Genomic DNA, 20,847 nt, shown 5'->3' on the forward strand with positions numbered 1-20,847 from the left:
TGCTGTTATATAAAATACAGGATATCCACTACGTACAAATACTTCCATAGAAGATACAACAAGTGTGAATGTAAGCACTTGGGAAATATCTGAAAGAACCGCACAAGAAACTGGAAGAGTGGGACAACTTTCCACGTCCCGTATTATTGGAATTCTGAAGGTTACACCCACGAACTAATGGACCTCTGCTACCACCCTCCGGCTAAGGAGGGAATTGCAGCCATCAGAGTCCTCTTTACTAATCAAGCGTCCCAGTCGGCCGGCGTGACGACGTCATCTCGACGGGCGGTGGCGCATGCGCAGTAGAAGAAGGTCGGCGATCTGCGTGGGCTTGTGTCTAGGCTCCTGTGGTTCGGGGCCTTGTGCTGGCACCGGGGGCGCCGTGTTGGCGACTTTGGCACTCTTGGCGTTGGGTGGGCGGCATCTTGGGGGTCACATGAGCCAGTGGCATCATGCCCACGGGCGCTGGGGTCAGGGTCGCGGCTTTTCCGGACGTTCGTCGGCCAAGAGGAAGGGCGGAAACCACATCCCGGAAAGGTAATAGGCCTTGGCCCCTGGGAGTTGCCGGTGGAGCTCAGAGCCCCTGGGCCTGGGCTTCGTCTCTTGTGCTGTCTCCTGTCAGTGTTCCCCCGCGCGCTGGCCCGTCCGCGCTGTGCCAGGGGGTATTGGTCGTCTCGCGGCTCAGTTCACAGTAGCTGAAAGGGACAGTGTGTGATGTTCTGATTTCTCCCCATCGTTTTAAAAGGGAGGCTCTGGCCATTGCTCCTCGGGTAAAATGCAGAGGAAGTGCTTTTTAAGATGGGACTGTCAGTGTTGGGGACACTCCTTAATTACCAGAATGGAATCCCCTTCAGTTCCTCAAGCTGTGTTGTTTTGACACAGAAAATGTAATAGGCACTGGAACTAAGTTTGAGTGAAAAAACGCACCCGTCCCGCCGAATTTTCCATCGAAACAGTTGATTTGTGTTGTGTCTAGGAATTCTAAAGGGCGTACTGTTGCTTCCTAACCGGTGTCATTTGAGAGATCTACCTCTGTACGTTCAAATGATTAATTTTGAGACTTTGCTTATATGTGCAGTAAACCCTTTAATTCCCTAAGACCTTCCTTTCCTCCGTCTCATACCCCATTAAGCCCACTTCAGTTTATCTCCTGAATTTCTTTGGAATCTGTCAGCTCTTCCTCAACATCCTAATACTGAACTTGCCTGTCTGTTGCGGTTAGGTCCTAACTAGTGTCCATATATCTTGTTTCCTTCCAATCCATTCTTCACACAAGAAACCTTCAAAGCAAGTTGGAACATTGCTCATAAACATTGCTCACAAACATTGTTTTGAGAATAGAAAACACACTGTTGGCCTTGAAGACTCTGCGTGGTCTAGAATCCTCTCTGCTTCTCTAGCCCCATCTTGTGCCACTTTTGCCCTCACTTTCTATGCTTCAGATACACTGAATTAATTAACCTTAGTTCTCACTCATCTGACAGAAGTCAGTTCAGATATTATTTTTCACTGTGATTCCTCGCATTAAGGAATTTGATTATCAGGTTTTGTATGAGGACTAAAACTAAACTGGGAAGTGGAATAATTGAGTTTAAACTGTTTCAGTCAACACGCATATATTAATGATACCTAAGTATTGAACACCGGGCTAGGTTTCATGAGGGATACAGAAGTTCTGGCCATCTCTGGTTTTGGATATACCTTATTTGTTGAGACCTTTGCATTGTTTGGTTGCCTTTTATCTGTTTTCCAGATGGGAAAACAGGAACAAAGGAAGTATAGGTTATTACTAGGTGGGGTTGAACAAGTGGAGCAGCAAACTGCAAAGCAGAAAGAAGAGGGACGTACTATAGAGGGATATGATTTCCATTTTCAAGGCGCCTGCATCCTATGCAGGGAGACAGCCTAACATAAAATGTGCCTAACAAAAAATATATTAATAGGTGGAAAGACTATCTCCCAGTTGGACAGCGGATGCCTGGGACTCGTTTCATTGCTTTCAAAGTTCCTTTAAAAAAGGTAAGCAAAAGTTAATACTGTATTCTTCCAGAAATCTGAATTCACCATATAGAGCCCTGGCTCTCAACCCCGTCGTACTCCATTTTCCCTTTTTATAGCAAATACTTTTTAATACCTCCTTTACTATCCAGAAATGGAATTCACAGATAAATACAACCTACTTTTGTACTTAATTTAAAAAAAAAACAATGTAATGCCCTAACTATAAATAAAAAATAAAGTAATTTAAAAGAAAGTAATATGTGTTTCAATATGTAAATGTGTGGGGATGACTATACTAGAAATAAAGAAATAGTCAGTTACTTGTACCATGAATGCAATAAACTATGAACTTTGATTGATAAGGATGTGTCAGTGTTGGTTCATGAATTCTCACAAATGAAGCACACTGGTATGGCATGTTGATAGTGGGGAAGGCTGTGTGGGATGAAGGAGAGAGGGTATAAGTGGGAACTGTGTACTTTTTGCTCAGTTTTGCTGTGAATCTAAAACTGCTCTAAAACTAGTCTACTAATTTTTTTAAAAAGTGTGTTGCTGGCACTTGAATAATCAAACAGATCAATGGAACAGAGTACATAAATAAGCCAAATACATAAAAGAATATTTAGCAGTGAAAGCCATCCTTCATATATGTAGATATTCAAGAAGTATTTATTTATGTGTCTATTTACAGGCACTCTGCTTGGAGCTGGCAATACAGTGGTAGGCAAAATTGATGTGGTCCCTGCCTTCTGGGAGTTTACAGTCTGGTTAGGAGACCAACATGAAATAAACAAACATAGAAATAAATATATAGAAGTGAGCTTGTTTTCTTCCGTCTAATCTCTCTGGAAGAAAGGATTGGAATATCGCTTGTAAATTCCAGAGGAGGAAACTTTCCTTTGAATCTCATATGTTAGCATCACAGGGTTTGAATAAATGGATAATATAAAAAAGGATTTTAAACACATGTTCTTTCTTATTTTATTCTTTCTGACAGAGTTTTGAAAAGAATCTTGCTCCAGAAGAATGTTTTTCCCCCTTGGATCTTTTTAACAAAATCCAAGAACAGAATGAAGAACTTGGGCTGATTATTGACTTAACATATACTCGCCGCTATTATAAGCCAGAGGTAAATGGAACCCGTAATTGAAAATGACCTTCTTTCTGATACTGTAATAATTCATAGTAATTCAGTAGTTATCATCTTATGCTAAGGTGAATCCTGGCCTTCTTTCATGGGTTCAAAAAGGGAAGCTAGTGTTTTCCTTAAATACACATTTCTAATTGCTGTTTCAAAATGAGATTAAAGATATGAATTGAACTATAGTATTTGGCAGTAGGCTCTAGATATGGTTAAGAAATTCTGTAAGCTTCCACGTTCTATATTTTGAAAATGAAGTAAACTTTTAGTAAGAATAGTAGTAGCCTAAAAGGAAAGAAAGGTATGTCCATTATGTCTTTAGTACTTATTTTAAGCAGTTGCCTGAGCATGTTTAAGCATCATGGTAAAAGACAATTGTTCTCTAAGTTTTATGCTTTCTTTGCCTAATACCTTCTGATATAATACAGAAACCCATATATTCTCTTGGCCCATGCAGGACATACCAGTGCAAAAGAATTATCCTTCTTCTGACCTGTTCCATGGCCTTGGGAGACAGTAACACCTAATGTTTGTTAATATTTGTATAGCAGTTTGCCATTTAGAAAGTTCTTTCATATCCATTGACTTAATCTTCACAACAGTCCTTTGCTGTTGAAGTGGAAGTAGTACTGATATCTCCTACTGAGTGCTTACTCTGCACTAAGCTCAGAGGATAGACAACTACAATTACTAATTTTACAGACGATGAAACTGACTCTCGGAAAAGGAAGAATTGAAATTTCAACTCAGTTATTCCTCTTTTTTTTTTATTGTGGTAAAATATACATAAATAATATTTATTTTAACCATTTATAAATATGCAGTTTAGTGGCATTAAATACAGTCACAGTGTTGTGTAACCATCACCACTGTGTATAACCAAAACTTTTTCATCATCCTCAACAGAAACTCTGTAACCATCAAACAGTAACAACCCCATTTTCCCTCCCACCAGCCCTTAGTAACCTCTATTCTATTTTCTGTCTCTGAATTTGCCTATTCTAGGTACCTCGTGTAAGTGGAATCTATAATATTTGTCCTTCTATGTCTGGCTTATTTCACTAAACATAGTGTTTTCAAGGTTCATCCATGTTATAGCATGTAACAAAATGCCATTCCTTTTTTGGCTTAATAAATCCCACTGTGTGTATATACCATATTTTGTTATTCATCGGTTGATTGACACTTGGGTTGTTTCCACCTTGTAGCTATTGTGAATCATGCTGCTATGATCATTGGTGTACAAATATTTGTTCAAATCCCTGTTTTCAGTTCTTTTAGATGTGCAGTGTAGGTAGTAGCAGAGTTGTTGGATCATATGGTAGCTCTACGTTTAACCTTTGAGAAACTGCCAAAGTGTTTTCTACAGTGTCGTCTTGTTTTTAAAGAATTATCACAAATTTTAAACATATACAAAAGTATACAAAATACTGTGAGTGTTCCTTGTATACCCATGAACTCATCAAGCTTTAATATTTACCAACTGATGGCTGTCATGTTTTATCTATACCCCCACCTGTTTCATCCTATTCCATATTATCTTGAAGCAGCACCAAAACAACATGTAATTACACTATACATTTTTGGTATGTATATTTAAAATATAGGACTTTTATTCCTTAAAATCATTTTTTAATATTAAATACCCAGTGAGTGCTCAAATTTGCAGTTGTCTCCTAAATGTCATAAAAAATTGCTTTTAAGAATTTTGAGGGCTTCCCTGGTGGCGCAGTGGTTGAGAATCTGCCTGCCAATGCAGGGGACACGGGTTCGAGCCCTGGTCTGGGAAGATCCCACATGCCGCGGAGCGACTAAGCCCGTGAGCCACAATTGCTGAGCCTGCGCATCTGGAGCCCATGCTCTGCAACAAGAGAGGTCGCGATAGTGAGAGGCCTGCGCACCACGATGAAGAGTGGCCCCCACTTGCCGCAACTAGAGAAAGCCCTCACACAGAAACAAAGACCCAACACAGCCATAAATAAATAAATAAATAAATAAATAAAATTAAAAAAAAAAATTTTGAATTAGATCCAAATAAGGTCCACCCTTTGCCATTGATTGTTAGGTCTCTGAAGTCTTATTATAGATTCTCCCTCCATGTCTCTCTCGCTTTTTTTTTCTTCCTTGAAATTTATTTTTAAAGAAACCAGGTAATTTGTCCCATCTAGATTTTGATGATTACATTCCATGTGTTGTTAACATAGTCTTCAATCCTTTTATTTCCTCTAAATTGGTAGTTGATCAGAATGAAGCTTGCATGTTTTGTTTTGGCAAGACAGTTACCTAGGTGATGATGTGTTCTTCCATGGAGACATATAATTGTCTCTTTCTGTGATATTAGCAGTCACTGATGATTCATACCTACATCCATTAATGCAGTTGAGGCTTCAAAAAATGGTGAATTCTGTTGTTCTTTTTTCACTTATTAGCTGGGTATATTTCTATCAGGAGAAGATTCCCGTCATCAACTATTTGGTTGCCCAGTTGTAGAGGCATGATTCTCTTCTTTTATTTAACAGTTTTCAAAATAATGAGTTGATTCACAAATATCCTCCAGTGGTGACCAATTTTTTAAAATTTATTTATTCATATCACCGTGGACTCCGTTACAGTTATTATTCTAACTGAGGCCCTATCTTTGGCCAGTTGGAGCTTCTCAGTGACTCCTGAGTCCTTTTGACATGACATCAGTTGTTTCTAGACTTTTTCAGTGGTCAGAGCTAGGAAATATGTGTGTTTGTTTTTAATATAAAATATGTCATAGGTTCATACTGCTACTTTCCATTTAAATTCAGAACTACGGAACTTTCACTTATCCTTTTCTATCTTCTATTGATAGTCTACTTTCTCCCACCCCAAGAATACCAGTTCTCAACAATGCCTGAAATTTGCTCTGTTTCCTAATTCGAATCCAAGTTCTTCTGACTCTATTCTACTATTCTACTTAAATTATGGGTGCTTTATGGCCCTTGAAATATCAGATAGAACATAAATGTAGGTAGAACTGTTTATATCATTTTGAGTTACATGTGCATTCATTTACATGGATTTGCTTTTCCTTTTGCATGCCTAGTAACTGTCCATTCTGCAGTTTTAATGAAAATTAAGTGATACTGGTTAAAGCAGCTTTGGAAAAAATGGCTCTTATCAGAATGACTGACATACTAAGTTTAATGTACTCTCTTGGTTTATATTCTGCCTTCTCTAATTAATTTTTTATTATTTCCCTACAAATGAAATAATACATATTTTCATGGTTTTGCCTTATAGGACTTACCAGAAACTATTCGTTATTTAAAAATTTGTACAATTGGGCATCAGGTGCCAGATGATGACACTATTTTTAAATTCCAATGTGCTGTTAATGGGTTTTTGAAAGAAAATAAAGATAATGGTGAGTTGTTTTTCTTTTTTTTTTTTTTTCCTTTCCCTGAAGTTTGGTATGCATTTTGAGTGGGGTTGGGGATTTTTAACATTTTTAATAGTTCTGACATTAGGCCTGTTGTGTTTGATAAGATTAAGGTGGAAATGTCAGATGGTGCTCATAGAGTATGGTGTTTTTCCTGTTTATGGTCACAAACAATTTAGTTTAGTTTGGAAAGTGATTTTTGTGAGAAATATGAACTGAACTAGCTTACTTATCTCTTTAAAAATTTGAATGGAAAATACATAAAAAAATAAAAATGTTCTTTTGTCCTATTTATTGGTTGAGGGGTGGAAGAAAAGGTTAAGACTCTCAGGTTCTTAGCGTATATAAAAGAGAAAACAAAAAGCAAAGATTCGGAGTGAGACAGATCCCTAGAAGCCAAACAAAACAGAGTGGAACAGAAGAGTGGCTTCCTCATCATATGTGTTTAAGATATTTTTGCTGCTTTTATACTTTGGGTGCAAGTGAGGAAGAACACTACCACCTCTTCTTCTATCTTCAGACAGGAAGAACTTGAAAGGCTGGTGTTTTCTTGTTTCCGCTTTCAGATCTGCTCTGTTGATAGTAGGTCTTAATAGCGTCTGAATTTTAAGGATCCACTTGCCTTTTTCTAGCATCTAACTATCAGAAGGAACATGGTATTTGCCATGTTTTAAGACTGAGGAATCTTTTGTCTTTGGAACGCCACTGCCCCACATGAGAAAGTGTTCATTTTGTCCTCTTTCTAAATTTAGCCTGAGGAGTGTGCACTTTATTAAATAAATCTAACAGACAGTAAATATTCCGTGTATCTGTAAAATGATGCACATCTATACATAAAACAGGGAGTAGGGGAGAAGGAATAGAGATGGAGGTGGGAAGATAGGGGATAGGAGGTGAGAGAGAGAGGGAGAGACTGGAATTTCAAGATAAATATTCATTCTATAACCTGGTTGCTTAATGCAGGTATTAGCTCTTAAATATCTTAAGCCCTATTCACAGATCTTCCCTGTACTTTAGCTTTAAAACTTGAGAGGCTTGGCTTGCCTGTGATAACCAAGGTGTCTACAAAGGAGGCAAATTATCTGATTTGTGGAAACTGTAGTCACAGAAATGCTACCTCTTAAGATGTTAGGGTGCAGCTGCCGGCCTCCTCACTTCCTCCAGGCTCCTTTGTGTGTGTTCTGTCTGTTCTGCGTGGGCCAGAAGATCCTTACAAGTGCATGAGAACACGTTTGTAAACCTTGATTGTTCACATGTTATACCAAGTGTAGTCCATTGCATATGCTGACTCCTCTGTGGGTCTTCTGCATGCAGTGGGCTAACTTCACCATGCTCTCTGCCATTGCAGTCTCAGGACCTTAGTTATGACCATTGGTGGCTTCCTCTGCTATAAGCCCCTCCCACAGGTGCCAGGCTCACTGATAATGAGGAGGAGACTATACTATCCACTCCCTAGAATTGGTAGAGACTCAGAAAATAAATTGTTTTAGTAAACACCGAGAGGCTTATAGGTTTGTTGTTAGGGCACGGGGATACAGAGATGACTAGAAGTCTTTGTTCAGTAGCAACTTACAGTTATCTAGGAAGATAAACATGTAGTGACTATAAGTGGGTTAATTATAATAAAAGAATCAAGTGCAGCAGGAATATAGAGGAGAAATTGAGGAAGGCCTGAGGAGACAGCATTTGAGCTGGGCTTGGGGGAAGAGGATTTTGCCGGAATGAGGAAAGGACAGCCCAGGTATTGGGAACAGGTACAAAAGGCACAGGGCTTGGACTTGTGCTCTGGAGGGGCAGCCTCTGGTGTGACTAGAGGGTAGTGTGAAAGGGCAAAGAATTCATACATTCATTTTCAGCAAATATTTGTATAACACCTTCTAAGTTGAAGGCACTGTTCTAGGAAGTAGGAACAGAATAAAGTTCTTGCCCTTACGTACTTTACATTCTAGTGGGGGAGAGAGATAAAGAAACAAGTACATATATGGAGTGTCAAGTGGTGGTAAATGCTTTGGAGAATAACAAAACAAGATGAAGAGGTGAGGGAATGTGGTAGGTGATCAGGGAAGTCCCCTCTATTAAGATTTCGATTGAGCAGAGCCTTGAAGTGAGAAACAAGCCATTGGATATCTGGAAGAGTGGAGATGGGGTGGGAGGGTGTGTTCTGAAGCAGAAGGAATAGTAGGTGCAAAGTCCCTGAGGCACGACTGTGCTTGGCATGTTTGAGGAATAGTAAGGAGACCAGTGTGGCTGGACAGGGGAAAGTGAGTGAGGGCAGGGCAGTAGAGAATGGGATAGGGAGGCTCGCAGGGGAAAGGAGGGAGGTGGATGATGTAGGTCCTTGTAAGTCATAGTTTGAACTTCTAATTCAGTTGGAGAGACAGACTGATATTTGTTTATAAAGAGTTCTCAGTGCTATGCTGAAAACTTGGGCTTTATTCTGTGCTAAGTGAAGATTTTTAAGCAACAGAGCAATCCAGCCAAGTTTATATTTTAGAGAGATAACATCTTCCATGTGGAGGATCAGTTGAAATAGAAGAGATTGTTAGGCAGGAGATGACGAATGCCAGACACCACCTAGTCACAGACATACCTTTTGCAGAGATCAGCTACATGTTGTTTTTTATTTACTTTCTCATATAATTTTTTTAAAGTGCTGGACCACGAAATACTGTGGCATAGTTGGAAAAATCTGAGACTCGATTCTAGTCTTTTTTTCTGTTTGCCTGCTGTGCAGCTTGGGCTTACGTCTCAAGCCTTACTTTTTCATTGTGAAATAAGAACGGTGCTACTTAACCCGAGAACTCCACAGGCACATAGACCCGTGGCGTGTGAGGAGCAGTGAAGGAGAGAAGGAATGGAAGTGCTTTGGGGGACCCCAAGAGCCCTTCAGAAACCGCTTGTTCTTTTTAATATTGAGCATTAAAAGTGAAGGCATTCCATTTGTTTCACTCAAAAATAAATTCTATTCTTCTGATGGCCTGTTTTTTTTTTCCCACTCCCTTCTTCTATAGTCAGATCAGTTCCTGATGGGCATTCTCCAGTCCACACTATTGCATCTGATTGGAGGCTATGCAAAATTTCCCAGAGACAATGAATTTTGACTTTATAGTAGTTCATTCTTTATAGTACGTTCCTGCAAAAACACTCTTTTCTTCAGAGTTTTTCCTTTTCAGGATAATGGTAGTGTTGTGGTAACTAATAAACGCTACTCTTCAGAAAATTGTATAACTTGTTTTTAGTGTATCTACTTCACTTACTTAATTCCATATTCCCTGTTTTATAGACAGACTTATTGGTGTCCACTGTACCCATGGTTTAAACAGGACTGGCTACCTCATCTGCAGGTGAGTTGCCAACCCCAAGAGGCAGAGCATGTTTAAATTGTTCTGTTTACAATAGTAATGTAAGCTAATGTAAGCTGAATGCAAAAAATGCAGTCAGAGAAATGTATGAAGTGGAAGGCAATTTTGCCCCCTACTCAGATGTTACCACCAGTAATAATTTAGCACATATTTTTTCAGACGTAAAAAAATGCAGATATAAGCATATACAGTGGTCCCTTGGTATCTGCAGGGGGATTGGTTTTAGGACTCCCCATGGATACGAAAATCCTCGGATGCTCAAGTCCCGTATGTAAAATGGTGTAGTACAGTCGGGCTTCCATATCTGCAGGTTATGGAACCGTTGGATGTACAGAACTGACTGTACATGTGATTTAATGGTATAGTGTTTTAGACATTCTGGTTTATAATTTAATATATGGAGGACACCTTCCTCTGACAATATTTGGAGACCTCATACTTATTTATTTATTTATTATTCTTTTTTTCCTCCAAATTTGCTTTATGTAGTTGGATATAAATTAATGAACCAAAACTTAAGCAAGATACATGTAACAATGTAATAGAACCTGATACTCTAATTCTTTCAGTTTTTCTCAAACTCATCATGGGGCTCGTAAGAAAATTAACCAACATGGTTACTACTACAGTTGAATGTCAAATCTTTAAGTGCTTATGACATACTAAATACTTGTATAATGCACTTATGAAGAACCCTTCAAGAGACTTGTGTATGTAGCAAAAAGTGTTAAGAGTCAAATATTCAACTCAATATAAAATAATAAGAAACACTTCTGATTTGTTAGGTTGAGATTGCTTCTCCTTTTACTAATGAATGATTTTTTTAGCTGTAATATCACTGAGCTGAACAAATATGTCACCTTGGAGTACATAAGGAAAAATAAACACATGCTGAATGGGTAAAACATGACAACTACACCTTTACTAGACCATCTCTACTTCTAACACTTCAGAAGCTTAGAGATTCAGAGTGTTCTTACGTTAATTGCAAGAAAAATATAAAGGAGAAATTCCTTCTTTTTTGAGATCACAGCTGTGAAGTCGTGATTATACAAATTCTGCATTTGTGTGCAAAACATGAAACACATTTCTCTTAGTTCTCCCTGCTTAGAATTGTCAGTCAACTAGCAGGACTTTCCTTCCAAGAAACGGAGACTGAGATATGTTTTATATAACTTCAGTAACCTCAGCACTACAATAAGAAGACATGCAGTATCCTTTTGCTGTGGTTCAAGACAACAGGGAAGGAGGTCACAGGAAAGAATAAATCAAAATTGTTACAACTGAGAAACTTTTCTCAGTTTAACCATGGTGCCACTTTCATTTTTACATAAGCATGGTGGCATAATTCAAGCTCGATACGTCAGAATTCTTAATATTTAAAATTTACCTTGACTTTTAATTATCACCATGTTAACAACCAAAATAATTCGATGAAACTCGTAAGAAAGGGTAATGTTAAACCCCACTTTACTAGAGTTAGTTTCTGGACACATTAACTCATTTTTTTTATAGAAGAGGGACAGTGAATCTCAGTTTGCTTACAAGCTAGGAGATCACTTTGAATTCTGCATTTCTTAACTGCAAACAGATATAGCACTTGTAACAGGTTATAACTGGTTTTCAACTGGTTTTCAAGCACAGAGCCAGCCCCAACAGTAATAGTACACTATTTAAAAAAAACCTAAGGCAATGAATTCCATTTCCAGTGGAAAAAAAGAATCATATGGTCTTGGACAAACAAATCTGATGGTTTACTTAACAGTCACTTAGTAGTTCTTCCTTGCTCATAGAACTTTATGACTTTTTTGAGGAGTGAAGCATTCAGCTTTAGTGGATAAATCCTTGTTAGGCTAAGACAATCATTATCATATCCCTCTTTGCCATGAATTGACTTATGAATGGTCATATCAATCTGTTTTGGCAAATGAGTAATTAGGGGAAGGCTGTTATTGTGCTTATGAGAATGATATTTTTCTCTGAAAAAAGATAAATATGCATTAGGAAAATGACCATTTGGGCTCTTTTTCTGCTTCCTCCTTGTTTTGTGAGAATATGATACTTGGTTTTACAGCAGCCATCTTGTGACCCTGAGATGATCATATGCCAATAATGACAAATGGTAGATTAGAAAGAACCAGCAAAGACAGAAAACAGCAACATCAATAGTAACAACAATCACAGCAAAAGAACAATGGGACCTTAACTTGTGGAGTTCCTATAAAGTAAAAAATAAATGCTCTATGTTTATTCTAAAAAGTAAAGAACTATGCAAACCAGCTTAAAACTCTTTTTTTGTGTGCCAGTGTTCTAAAATGTGGCGTTTAATAAAACCTTGACCCAAATGCCAGCAACTTCAGAAAAGAATTTGGGTAGGGGGAAGAAGAAAGTTATCTCACTTAGGAAAAACAACCACTATCTTTATCCTAATCTTCGACACACAATTTAAACGTATATAGCTGCTGTAACACTTTACACAATTCCTATGTAGTAGAGCAATAATAAGATCTAAATACAATTATATTTTTAAACACTGGGTGAAGGCTTTACATAAAAATACCATCCTACTTTTCCCCGTAAATTTCTAAAATATCACGTGCTTTTCCCCAACATCTGCAGCCGTTCAGGAATCTTTAGGAAAGTTTCATGCATGATCTTAATTCCTAATCCCTGGCTCTTTGGGCTCAATGACAAAAGATCAAAACCACCAAAAATGATGGTTCACTTGAAGTCAGGTGAGAGACAGTGGTTCAGTTAGTCTCGTAAGACAAAAGCAGTGCTGCATCAACTGTCTCCATGCAGGAGGGGCACGTGAAGAATCTCATCAGCCAGTCATCTGTACAGCCCAGGTGATCTGCATACACAGCAGAAATCAAATTGGGTTCTCATAAACAAAGTGCATCATACAGATCACACACTCCCGGATCTTTTTTTTTAATATTTGTTTTATTTTATTTATTCATTTATTTATTTGGTTGTGCCGGGTCTTAGTTGCAGCCGGTGGGCTCCTTCGTTGTGGCATGCAAACTCTTAGTTGCGGCATGCATGTGGGATCTAGTTCCCTGACCAGGGAACGAACCCGGGCCCCCTGCATTGGGAGTGCAGAGTCTTTAGCCACTGCACCAGCAGGGAAGTCCCCCGGATGCTTTTTTCTGATCCATTTCTTACAGGGTCATAAACTCCTTCAGGCTGATGCTGTATGAGGCCTATTCTTTGAGCTATCCTAATTTGCTCCTCTCGGCTGAGTTGCTAGGCGAGTCTGGCTAGGTGCTGGATGAGAGACCAAAACTGGAACTTGATCCAGATATGGCAGCAGCAGCTCCTGATCCAGCTCCATCCCCTTGCCAAAGCTAGCCCAGTCGGACTGAGACTTGTGAGGCAGGGAGATGTCATCCGAAGTGGGGGACTTAAGGCAGTTCCCCATCTTCTGGGGCTTGAGTGTTTGATCTGTGTGCTGCTTTGACAGTCTTCCAACCTCATTCTTTTTAAAAAAAAAATTAATTAAGGTTTATTTATTTTTGAATTTTTAAAATTTATTTATTTTTTATACAGCAGGTTCTTATTAGTTATCTGTTTTATACATATTAGTGTATATACGTCAATCCCAATCTCCCAATTCATCTCACGACCACTGACCCCCACCCTGCCCCGCTTTCCCCCCTTGATGTCCATACGTTTGTTCTCTACATCTGTGTCTCTATTTCTGCCTTGCAAACCGGTTCTTCTGTACCACTTTTCTAGATTCCACATATATGCATTAATATACAATATTTGTTTTTCTCTTTCTGACTTACTTCACTCTGTATGACAGTCTCTAGGTCCATCCACATCTCTACAAATGACCCAAGTTCGTTCTTTTTTATTGCTGAGTAATATTCCATTGTATATACGTACCACATCTTCTTTGTCCATTCATCTGTCGATGGGCATTTAGGTTGCTTCCATGACCTAGCTATTGTGAATAGTGCTGCAGTGAACATTGGGGTGCATATGTCTTTTTGAATTATGGTTTTCTCTGGGTATATGGCCAGTAGTGGGATTGCTGGGTCATACGGTAATTCTAGTTTTAGTTTTTAAGGAACCTCCATACTGTTCTCCATAGTGGCTGTATCAGTTTACATTCCCACCAGTAGTGCAAGAGGGTTCCCTTTCCTCACACCCTCTGCAGCATTTGTTGTTTGTAGATTTTCTGATGCTGCCCATTCTAACCGGTGTGAGGTGATACCTCATTGTAGTTTTGATTTGCATTTCTTTAATAATTAGTGATATTGAGTAGCTTCTCATGTGCTTCTTGGCCATCTGTATGTCTTCTTTGGAGAAATGTCTATATAGGTCTTCTGCCCATTTTTCTTTTTTAATTTACCATTTTTAAAAAAAAATTATTAGCGCCTTTAATTATTATTTATTTATTTATTTTTTGGGCTGTGTTGGGTCTTCGTTTCTGTGCGAGGGCTTCCTCTAGCTGCAGCAAGCGGGGCCATTCCTCATCGCGGTGCGCGGGCCTCTCACTATCGTGGCCTCTCTTGTTGCGGAGCACAGGCTCCAGACGTGTAGGCTCAGTAGTTGTGGCTTACGGGCCTAGTTGCTCCGCGGCATGTGGGATCTTCCCAGACCAGGGCTCGAACCCATGTCCCCTGCATTAGCAGGCAGACTCTCAACCACTGCGCCACCAGGGAAGCCCTTCTGCCCATTTTTTGATTGGTTGTTTTTTTTTTTAATAGTGAGCTGCATGACCTATTTGTATATTTTGGAGATTAATCCTTTGTCTGTTGATTCTTTTGCAAATATTTTCTCCCATTCTGAGGGTTGTGTTTTCGTCTTGCTTATAGTTTCCTTTGCTGTGCAAAAGCATTTAAGTTTCATTAGGTCCCGTTTGTTTTTGGTTTTTTTTTTAAGGCTGCATTGTTCCTTTGCTTACTGATGAACATATAAAAGTCAGAAGTTTTTGATATTATAAAATGTCAAAGTAATGAACATTCCTGTGTGAACATCTTTGAATATATATGCTTTGTCTCAGTTAACTTCACTCAGAATGGGACTTCTGCATCAAGGAGTTTATGCCCTTATGCTTTTTGTGGGTGTTGCTACACTGTACCAATGTATGGTTGTTCATGCAGGAAATACTTATTGAGCATCTGTTATGTTTAAGCACTGTGCTGGGTGCTAGCAAAAAGACTTGTGAAATTTTGTGAGTAAAGAGACTTGACCTGCCCTTTGTGAATTCTAGCAGTCCAGAGAGGGAATAGATATTCAAGAATCATACTCTGCATGTAGAATTACAACTCTGACAAGTGCCAAGGAGAGGGACATGGTACCATGAGAGCATATTTTAGGGAGGATTTGATCTCATCATGGAGATTAGAGAAGGTTTATTTAGGGATGTTTCAGCTGATATCTGAAGGATGAGTAGGTATTAACCAGATAGGGACGTTGGGGAGAGATTTCTGAGCATAAGGAATAGCAAAAGACCCTATAAGAGGAAAGCATATGCTGTGTTGGAGGAACTGGCCAGGAAGGTGGGGCCGTTGGGGAGAGATTTCTGAGCATAAGGAATAGCAAAAGACCCTATAAGAGGAAAGCATATGCTGTGTTGGAGGAACTGGCCAGGAAGGTGGGGCCGTTGGGGGAGCATGTCATTATAATGGAGCTGCAAGTGTGGGTAGGAGCTCAGTCGTGCAGGCTTATGTTTAAGGTTTCAGACTTGAAGAGTAATAGAAAACCACTGAACTTTTTTTGTTGAAGGTGAGTGTGTGGAACATACCCAATTGCATTTTCAACCTATCGTTTTGCTACAGAGTGGAGAATACACTGCAGGGAGAAAGAGTGGAAGCGAGGAAACAAGTTAGGAGACTTGTGTAGAAATTGGGCATAATGGTGGCTTGGACCAGGGTATGGTGGTGATTTTGGTGGAAAGATGTGGACAGATTCTAGAGGTATGTAGGCAGTATCATTGTCAGCACTGGTGGTGGGTTGAGGATGAGGATGAGGGAGAAATAGCTGTCAGTGATGGTGATTCCTAAGTTTCTGGCTCCTATGGTTGGTTAGATAGGGCTTTTTAGATATGATGTTAATATTTGTCCTAATTTGTCTTTTGTTATTTGTTGGTTCTTGATGAATACTCTGTCATATTAAGTCTCCTGTTTTTAGTGTACAAAGCATTTTGACCGAAACTGACCGTTGTATGTTATCAGATAACTTTTTAACATCTGCCAGTTTGGTCCTGTATTTTATTCTCTTTCATTTATTAATTAAATTGTTGTATTAATGTAAATAATTATATTAATAGATTTTCTAAAGTTGCGTTATCCTTGCATCGTTGGAATAAAGCCTTTCTGTAGTCATGGTATATATCATTCTTTAATAATTATTGATTAGATGTGCTGATATTTTCTTAGGATTTTTATATCTATATTTGTAAAGCGAAATTGGACCTTTTTTGCAAAAACTTGATTTTCTTTTCTTTTTATTTACAAATGACTCGAATTTTGTTGTTTTGTAGATATTTGATTGATGTAGAAGGCATGTGGCCAGATGATGCAATTGAATGTAAGTATAAGGGTTGTCACTACTTTTCCCTTGTTATAAAATTTGAAGGTAGAAGTGTAGGGGAATTTCTCAAATTTTCGAAAAAGAGAAAAGTTTGTAATTCATTTGTTCTGACATAAGATAACCTTTTACCAAAAGTTTATAAAGGTATGTATCTGGAAATAGCGAGATATAACAGCCTGAATAATTAGTCAGTGGGTTTCAGCATTTTTTTTTTCTTGTTAAAATTTATTTAATTAATTAAGTTATTTTTGGCTGCGTTGGGTCTTCGTTGCTGTGCGGGCTTTCTCTAGTTGCAGCGAGCGGGGGCTACTCTTTGTTGCGGTATGCGGGCCTCTCATTGCGGTGGCTTCTCGTTGCGGAGCACAGGCTCTAGGCATGCAGGCTTCAGTAGTTGTGGCACGTGGGCTTCAGTAGTTGTGGCGCATGGGCTTAGTTGCTCTGCGGCATGTGGGATCTTCCCGGACCAGGGCTTGAACCCCTGTCCCCTGCATTGGCAGGCGGATTGTTAACCACTGTGCCACCAGGGAAGTCCCTGGATTTCAGCTTTGATCTGCTTTCTCTGGGAAAGATTTGCTTTCTGTACAGTTATTTCTAACAGTTCATCTGCTCCTCAGTATTCAATAGGAGCCGTGGACATTGCTTAGAAAGACAAAACTACATTGAAGACCTTCGGAATGGTCCCATCAGAAAGTAAGTTGCATTTTATATGTGATATTTGTGGTTAGGAAGATCTATTTTTATATCATTTAAGTTGCACATATCCCTTCTTCATGTAGCTTGTTTACTTGCTCGAGGAAACCTAAACAGATAGGAATGGGGGGAGGATGGAATTGTTATTTTCACGGGCCAAAATATAGTCACTAAATTGGCTACTGAATTTGCAGACCAGTAATATTTTGTGGAAACATTCTGTTTGAGGAATCGGGATTCCAGTGTATCCAGAACAAGTGGTTTTGAAGACTCAGTGCATATGATGGAAACAGTTCACACAGCTAATAAGTCTGTTAACCAAGGACCTAAGTATAACCTACATTCAACCCCAGGTTACCCAACATCTCGGCGTTTCCATACCCAGACCCAAGATTTTCAGCAATCAGAAAGGTATCTCTGCTTTCCCTTTTTCTAGAATTGAAATAGAAATTAATATTATATATTAGTGTAAACACATTATAATGTGAAGAATTGGTGTTTTCTTGCTGATCAGTGTCAACCAGGAGGTATTGTTTGTTCCATATTTTGCATTTAGGGCTGGAAAATCAAGTATAGGAGGGGGAATAGGTGATTTTTCAGAGGCAGTTGGGAAGAGGACTTAGGAATTTTCATTGATTCTTAAACTTAGTTTAAGCCAATAATTTGATGTGAGTGTCAGAAAGGATCTTACATTCTTAGGCTGCATTAATAGTGGTATAGTTTTCAGAATAAAGAAGGTTGCTTTATTTAAAGAGTAAATACAAATTATAGGGAAAATGGTAAAATTCCAGTAGAGAAACTTGCAAAGGGGTTGAACACATAAATCACAAACATACTTTTACTCGGGAAACAGGAAAAACCTCAGTACAATTAAAACAACAACAGTTTTTGCTGTTTTGCTATTAATTTAGCAAGTTTTCGACAAGGTAGTCCAGTGTATTGATTGTCAGGCTGGACCTGGGTTTGCATCCTGGCTCTGCTGTTCACCCTGTATGTGATGTTGAGTAAGATCTCTAAATTTCTATTTTCTTATCAGTTAGATGGAAATTTTAACAATATTATAAATAAAATTTTAATAACATATACCTTGGGATTGTTGTTGATTATTACATGAGTTAATAAAGTACTTTAGCACATTGTAAACTTTCAGTTTTCAAAAAAATGTTTTGGCATTTTTAGCAGATGTAAACATTTCAAAAAGGTGTTGCTTGTGTTGCCAGGGGCACTGAAAAATGGTATAGCCCTTTTGAAACATAACTGTAATAGCCATAAAAATGTTCATACCTGGTAATTCCACCATGAGGTTACAGAAATACTTTAAAATATGGAAAAATGTACATGCATTTAATCATTCAGCACATTTCTCAAACTCCCTACTATGTATCAGACTCTGGACTAGGTGCTTAGGATACAGTTGTATATGTTCTGGGATGTTAATCCCAGCATTATTTACAGTAGTGGAAAAACTGGTAGCAGCTTGCATTTCTAACGATGAAGAATAGCTAAGTAAATTATTATATCCATACTATGATATTTTATAAAGCCATTGAAAGTGATAGCTTACTTATGATAAGTGAAAATAATAGGTTATGATTCAGCAGTCAAAAAAAGATGCTAGGGGGAAAAAGACCAAAAGTAAATATTAACCAGTTTACTTAGATTAAGTGGGATTGAGGGGTTTTGGGGGGTGTTTACTTTTCTCAGATTTCCAAATTTTCTTTTGTATGATTATATTAGATTTACTGATGTTGCTTTTGAAACAATTTAATTTTCCAAATTTGCTGCATGTGCCATGGTTAGAATTTCTACATTTTATAATTAATTCATATATGTATTTACTTATAAAGTGAAAGTAGGTTCCTGGTTTTCAAAAATAAATAGCTTATTCTGTTTCATGTCAACCCTGCCACACTTGGAGAGAATGTATCTGATTAGAATAGTATGGGCATTTATCTCTATAGGGAAAGGTGGAAAGGCTTTTGGGAACCTACAGTGTGCCAAGGCATTGTGGTGGGTAATTGAAGTATATCATCTTAATTTACCTTCAAAACAATCCATGAAGATGGAAGGTATTATTAGCTCTATTTTATAAAGAACTACGAAATCCAAAGATTAAGCAATTTTATCTGCTAAAATCACACAGGTAGAAAACAGTAGAACCAGAGTATCTATGTATAATTTTATAAAGCTTATTATATATATTTATTAAAACTAATAATGGTGTATTACTTTTGTTTTGTTTAAGAAAATTTTCACAGAATCAGAACATTTACCAGAGAGGCCGTATTCCTCCTCCTGGTCCCCACGGAGAGGACTGTTTACAAAGGAGGTACTCTTGGAATGTAAAGCCAAATGCCAGTCAAGCAGCGCATAACAGAAGGTGGTATCCTGGCAGTTACTACAGACTACCCTATCCGACCTATTATAGATGGACCAAGTGACACAAGCCTACCCTGGAAATCTATGTGGAGACAGAACAGGACTGAAGACAGCCAGAGTGACTTTTTATAACATCAGGTCAAATGAGGTTTATAATCTATTTTAGTGCTCCCTTATGTGTTCGAGCTTAAGGAAAAATTATATTGATACTTAGCTCCGCTGATAAATTTGCAGTATTTACAACAGTGAAGGAAATAATCTGTCATTCCAGTCTTAAATTTTTTTAAAGGAGGATGATATTTTAGAACTGATAAAAAGTAATAAAGAACATCCCTTGTAAATTATTTTTAAAAATTCTGTCTTCCTTTTCTGGTGTATTTCCTTCTGACTAGACTTGTAATGTTTGTGTGTGTGTGCAGAAAATTTTTAGTGTTTTTGTCATGTTCTGTTATTACCCAGTCATCAGGGTATCTTCCCCACCTCCCAAACTGTTCAAGATTTCTATTAAAATCTACCTAGGAGATAATCTCTTTAGAACCTAATCACTATTTGTAACTAGTTGTAGTATTTTTGTGATTAGACATTTCTTTCTTTCTTTTGGCAGTCTGTTGTTGGATTTGACCAACTTCCTTTCACTGAATTGTCAGATACGCCATCTAACACTAGATAAACTTTTAGGGACTGATTGTCAATTGAGCGGGAGAGACCAATTGATAAACGTAAATGCTAAATGCTGGGTAATTTACCTGACAGGGTAATTGTTATCAACTGGGTGGAGCTACTCAGAAAACTTGAAAACTCTTATAGACTATAAATGTTGCTTGATGAACAGAATAGGGTGCGACATTTAAAGCCTGGAATATCTGGGGAGACTTGCGTGGCTCCTTGTGTTGTTGCTTCCTTGTTGAACGTAACCTGCTGTAGTCTTTCTCCACTTGCCTCTCACAGTGGAATCGTGCCTTGACCTTGACTTTTTCTAAGTTGCCCCTTCTGCTAGTTTACCTCTGGAACACACACCTGGATCATGTGGGAGGTGTTAATTATTTTTAGTTGCAGAGGAAGCCAGAAACCTTTGTTTGCTCAAGAAAGGGTCTAACTGGGCTTCCCTGGTGGCGCAGTGGTTGAGAATCTGCCTGCTAATGCAGGGGACACGGGTTCGAGCCCTGGTCTGGGAAGATCCCACATGCCACGGAGCAGCTGGGCCCGTGAGCCACAATTGCTGAGCCTGCGCGTCTGGAGCCTGTGCCCCGCGACGGGAGGGGCCGCGATAGAGAAAGGCCCGCGCACCGCGATGAAGAGCGGTCCCCGCACCGCGA

At 38.7% G+C, this 20,847-nt stretch overlaps 1 protein-coding gene and 1 pseudogene across 3 annotated transcripts; one reads left to right on the forward strand and one right to left on the reverse strand.

The window, feature by feature from the left end:
- The first annotated feature begins 302 nt into the window (after positions 1-302).
- DUSP11 (dual specificity phosphatase 11) lies at positions 303-19,885 on the forward strand. 3 transcript variants are annotated; one of them, XM_057558051.1, is made up of 9 exons: positions 303-537; positions 1,944-2,019; positions 2,999-3,130; positions 6,413-6,536; positions 9,835-9,895; positions 16,413-16,459; positions 17,077-17,152; positions 17,375-17,563; positions 19,398-19,885. In XM_057558051.1, exons 1-9 carry the CDS (start codon positions 437-439, stop codon positions 19,591-19,593), a joined length of 1,002 nt encoding a protein of 333 aa, XP_057414034.1. In that variant the 5' UTR covers positions 303-436; the 3' UTR covers positions 19,594-19,885. The 3 variants fall into 3 exon arrangements, with proteins under 3 accessions (XP_057414034.1, XP_057414035.1, XP_057414036.1); XM_057558052.1 differs by having other exon boundaries at positions 17,381-17,563; XM_057558053.1 differs by having other exon boundaries at positions 17,506-17,563.
- Positions 12,598-13,507, reverse strand: LOC103003321 (RING finger protein 11-like; annotated as a pseudogene).
- Positions 19,886-20,847: the final 962 nt, after the last annotated feature.

The sequence above is a fragment of the Balaenoptera acutorostrata genome, chromosome 12 (assembly GCF_949987535.1).
Source record: "Balaenoptera acutorostrata chromosome 12, mBalAcu1.1, whole genome shotgun sequence".
Classification (NCBI taxonomy): domain Eukaryota; kingdom Metazoa; phylum Chordata; class Mammalia; order Artiodactyla; family Balaenopteridae; genus Balaenoptera; species Balaenoptera acutorostrata.

What these genes read in the sequence shown, in the direction of transcription:
- DUSP11 (XM_057558051.1), top strand. Translation starts at nt 437, where the DNA reads ATGAGCCAGTGGCATCATGCCCACGGGCGCTGGGGTCAGGGTCGCGGC. An exon ending in GGAAACCACATCCCGGAAAG is followed by an intron (nt 538 to 1,943) that starts GTAATAGGCCTT and finishes ATATATTAATAG; the next exon opens with GTGGAAAGACTATCTCCCAG. An exon ending in ACTGGCTACCTCATCTGCAG is followed by an intron (nt 9,896 to 16,412) that starts GTGAGTTGCCAA and finishes GTTGTTTTGTAG; the next exon opens with ATATTTGATTGATGTAGAAG.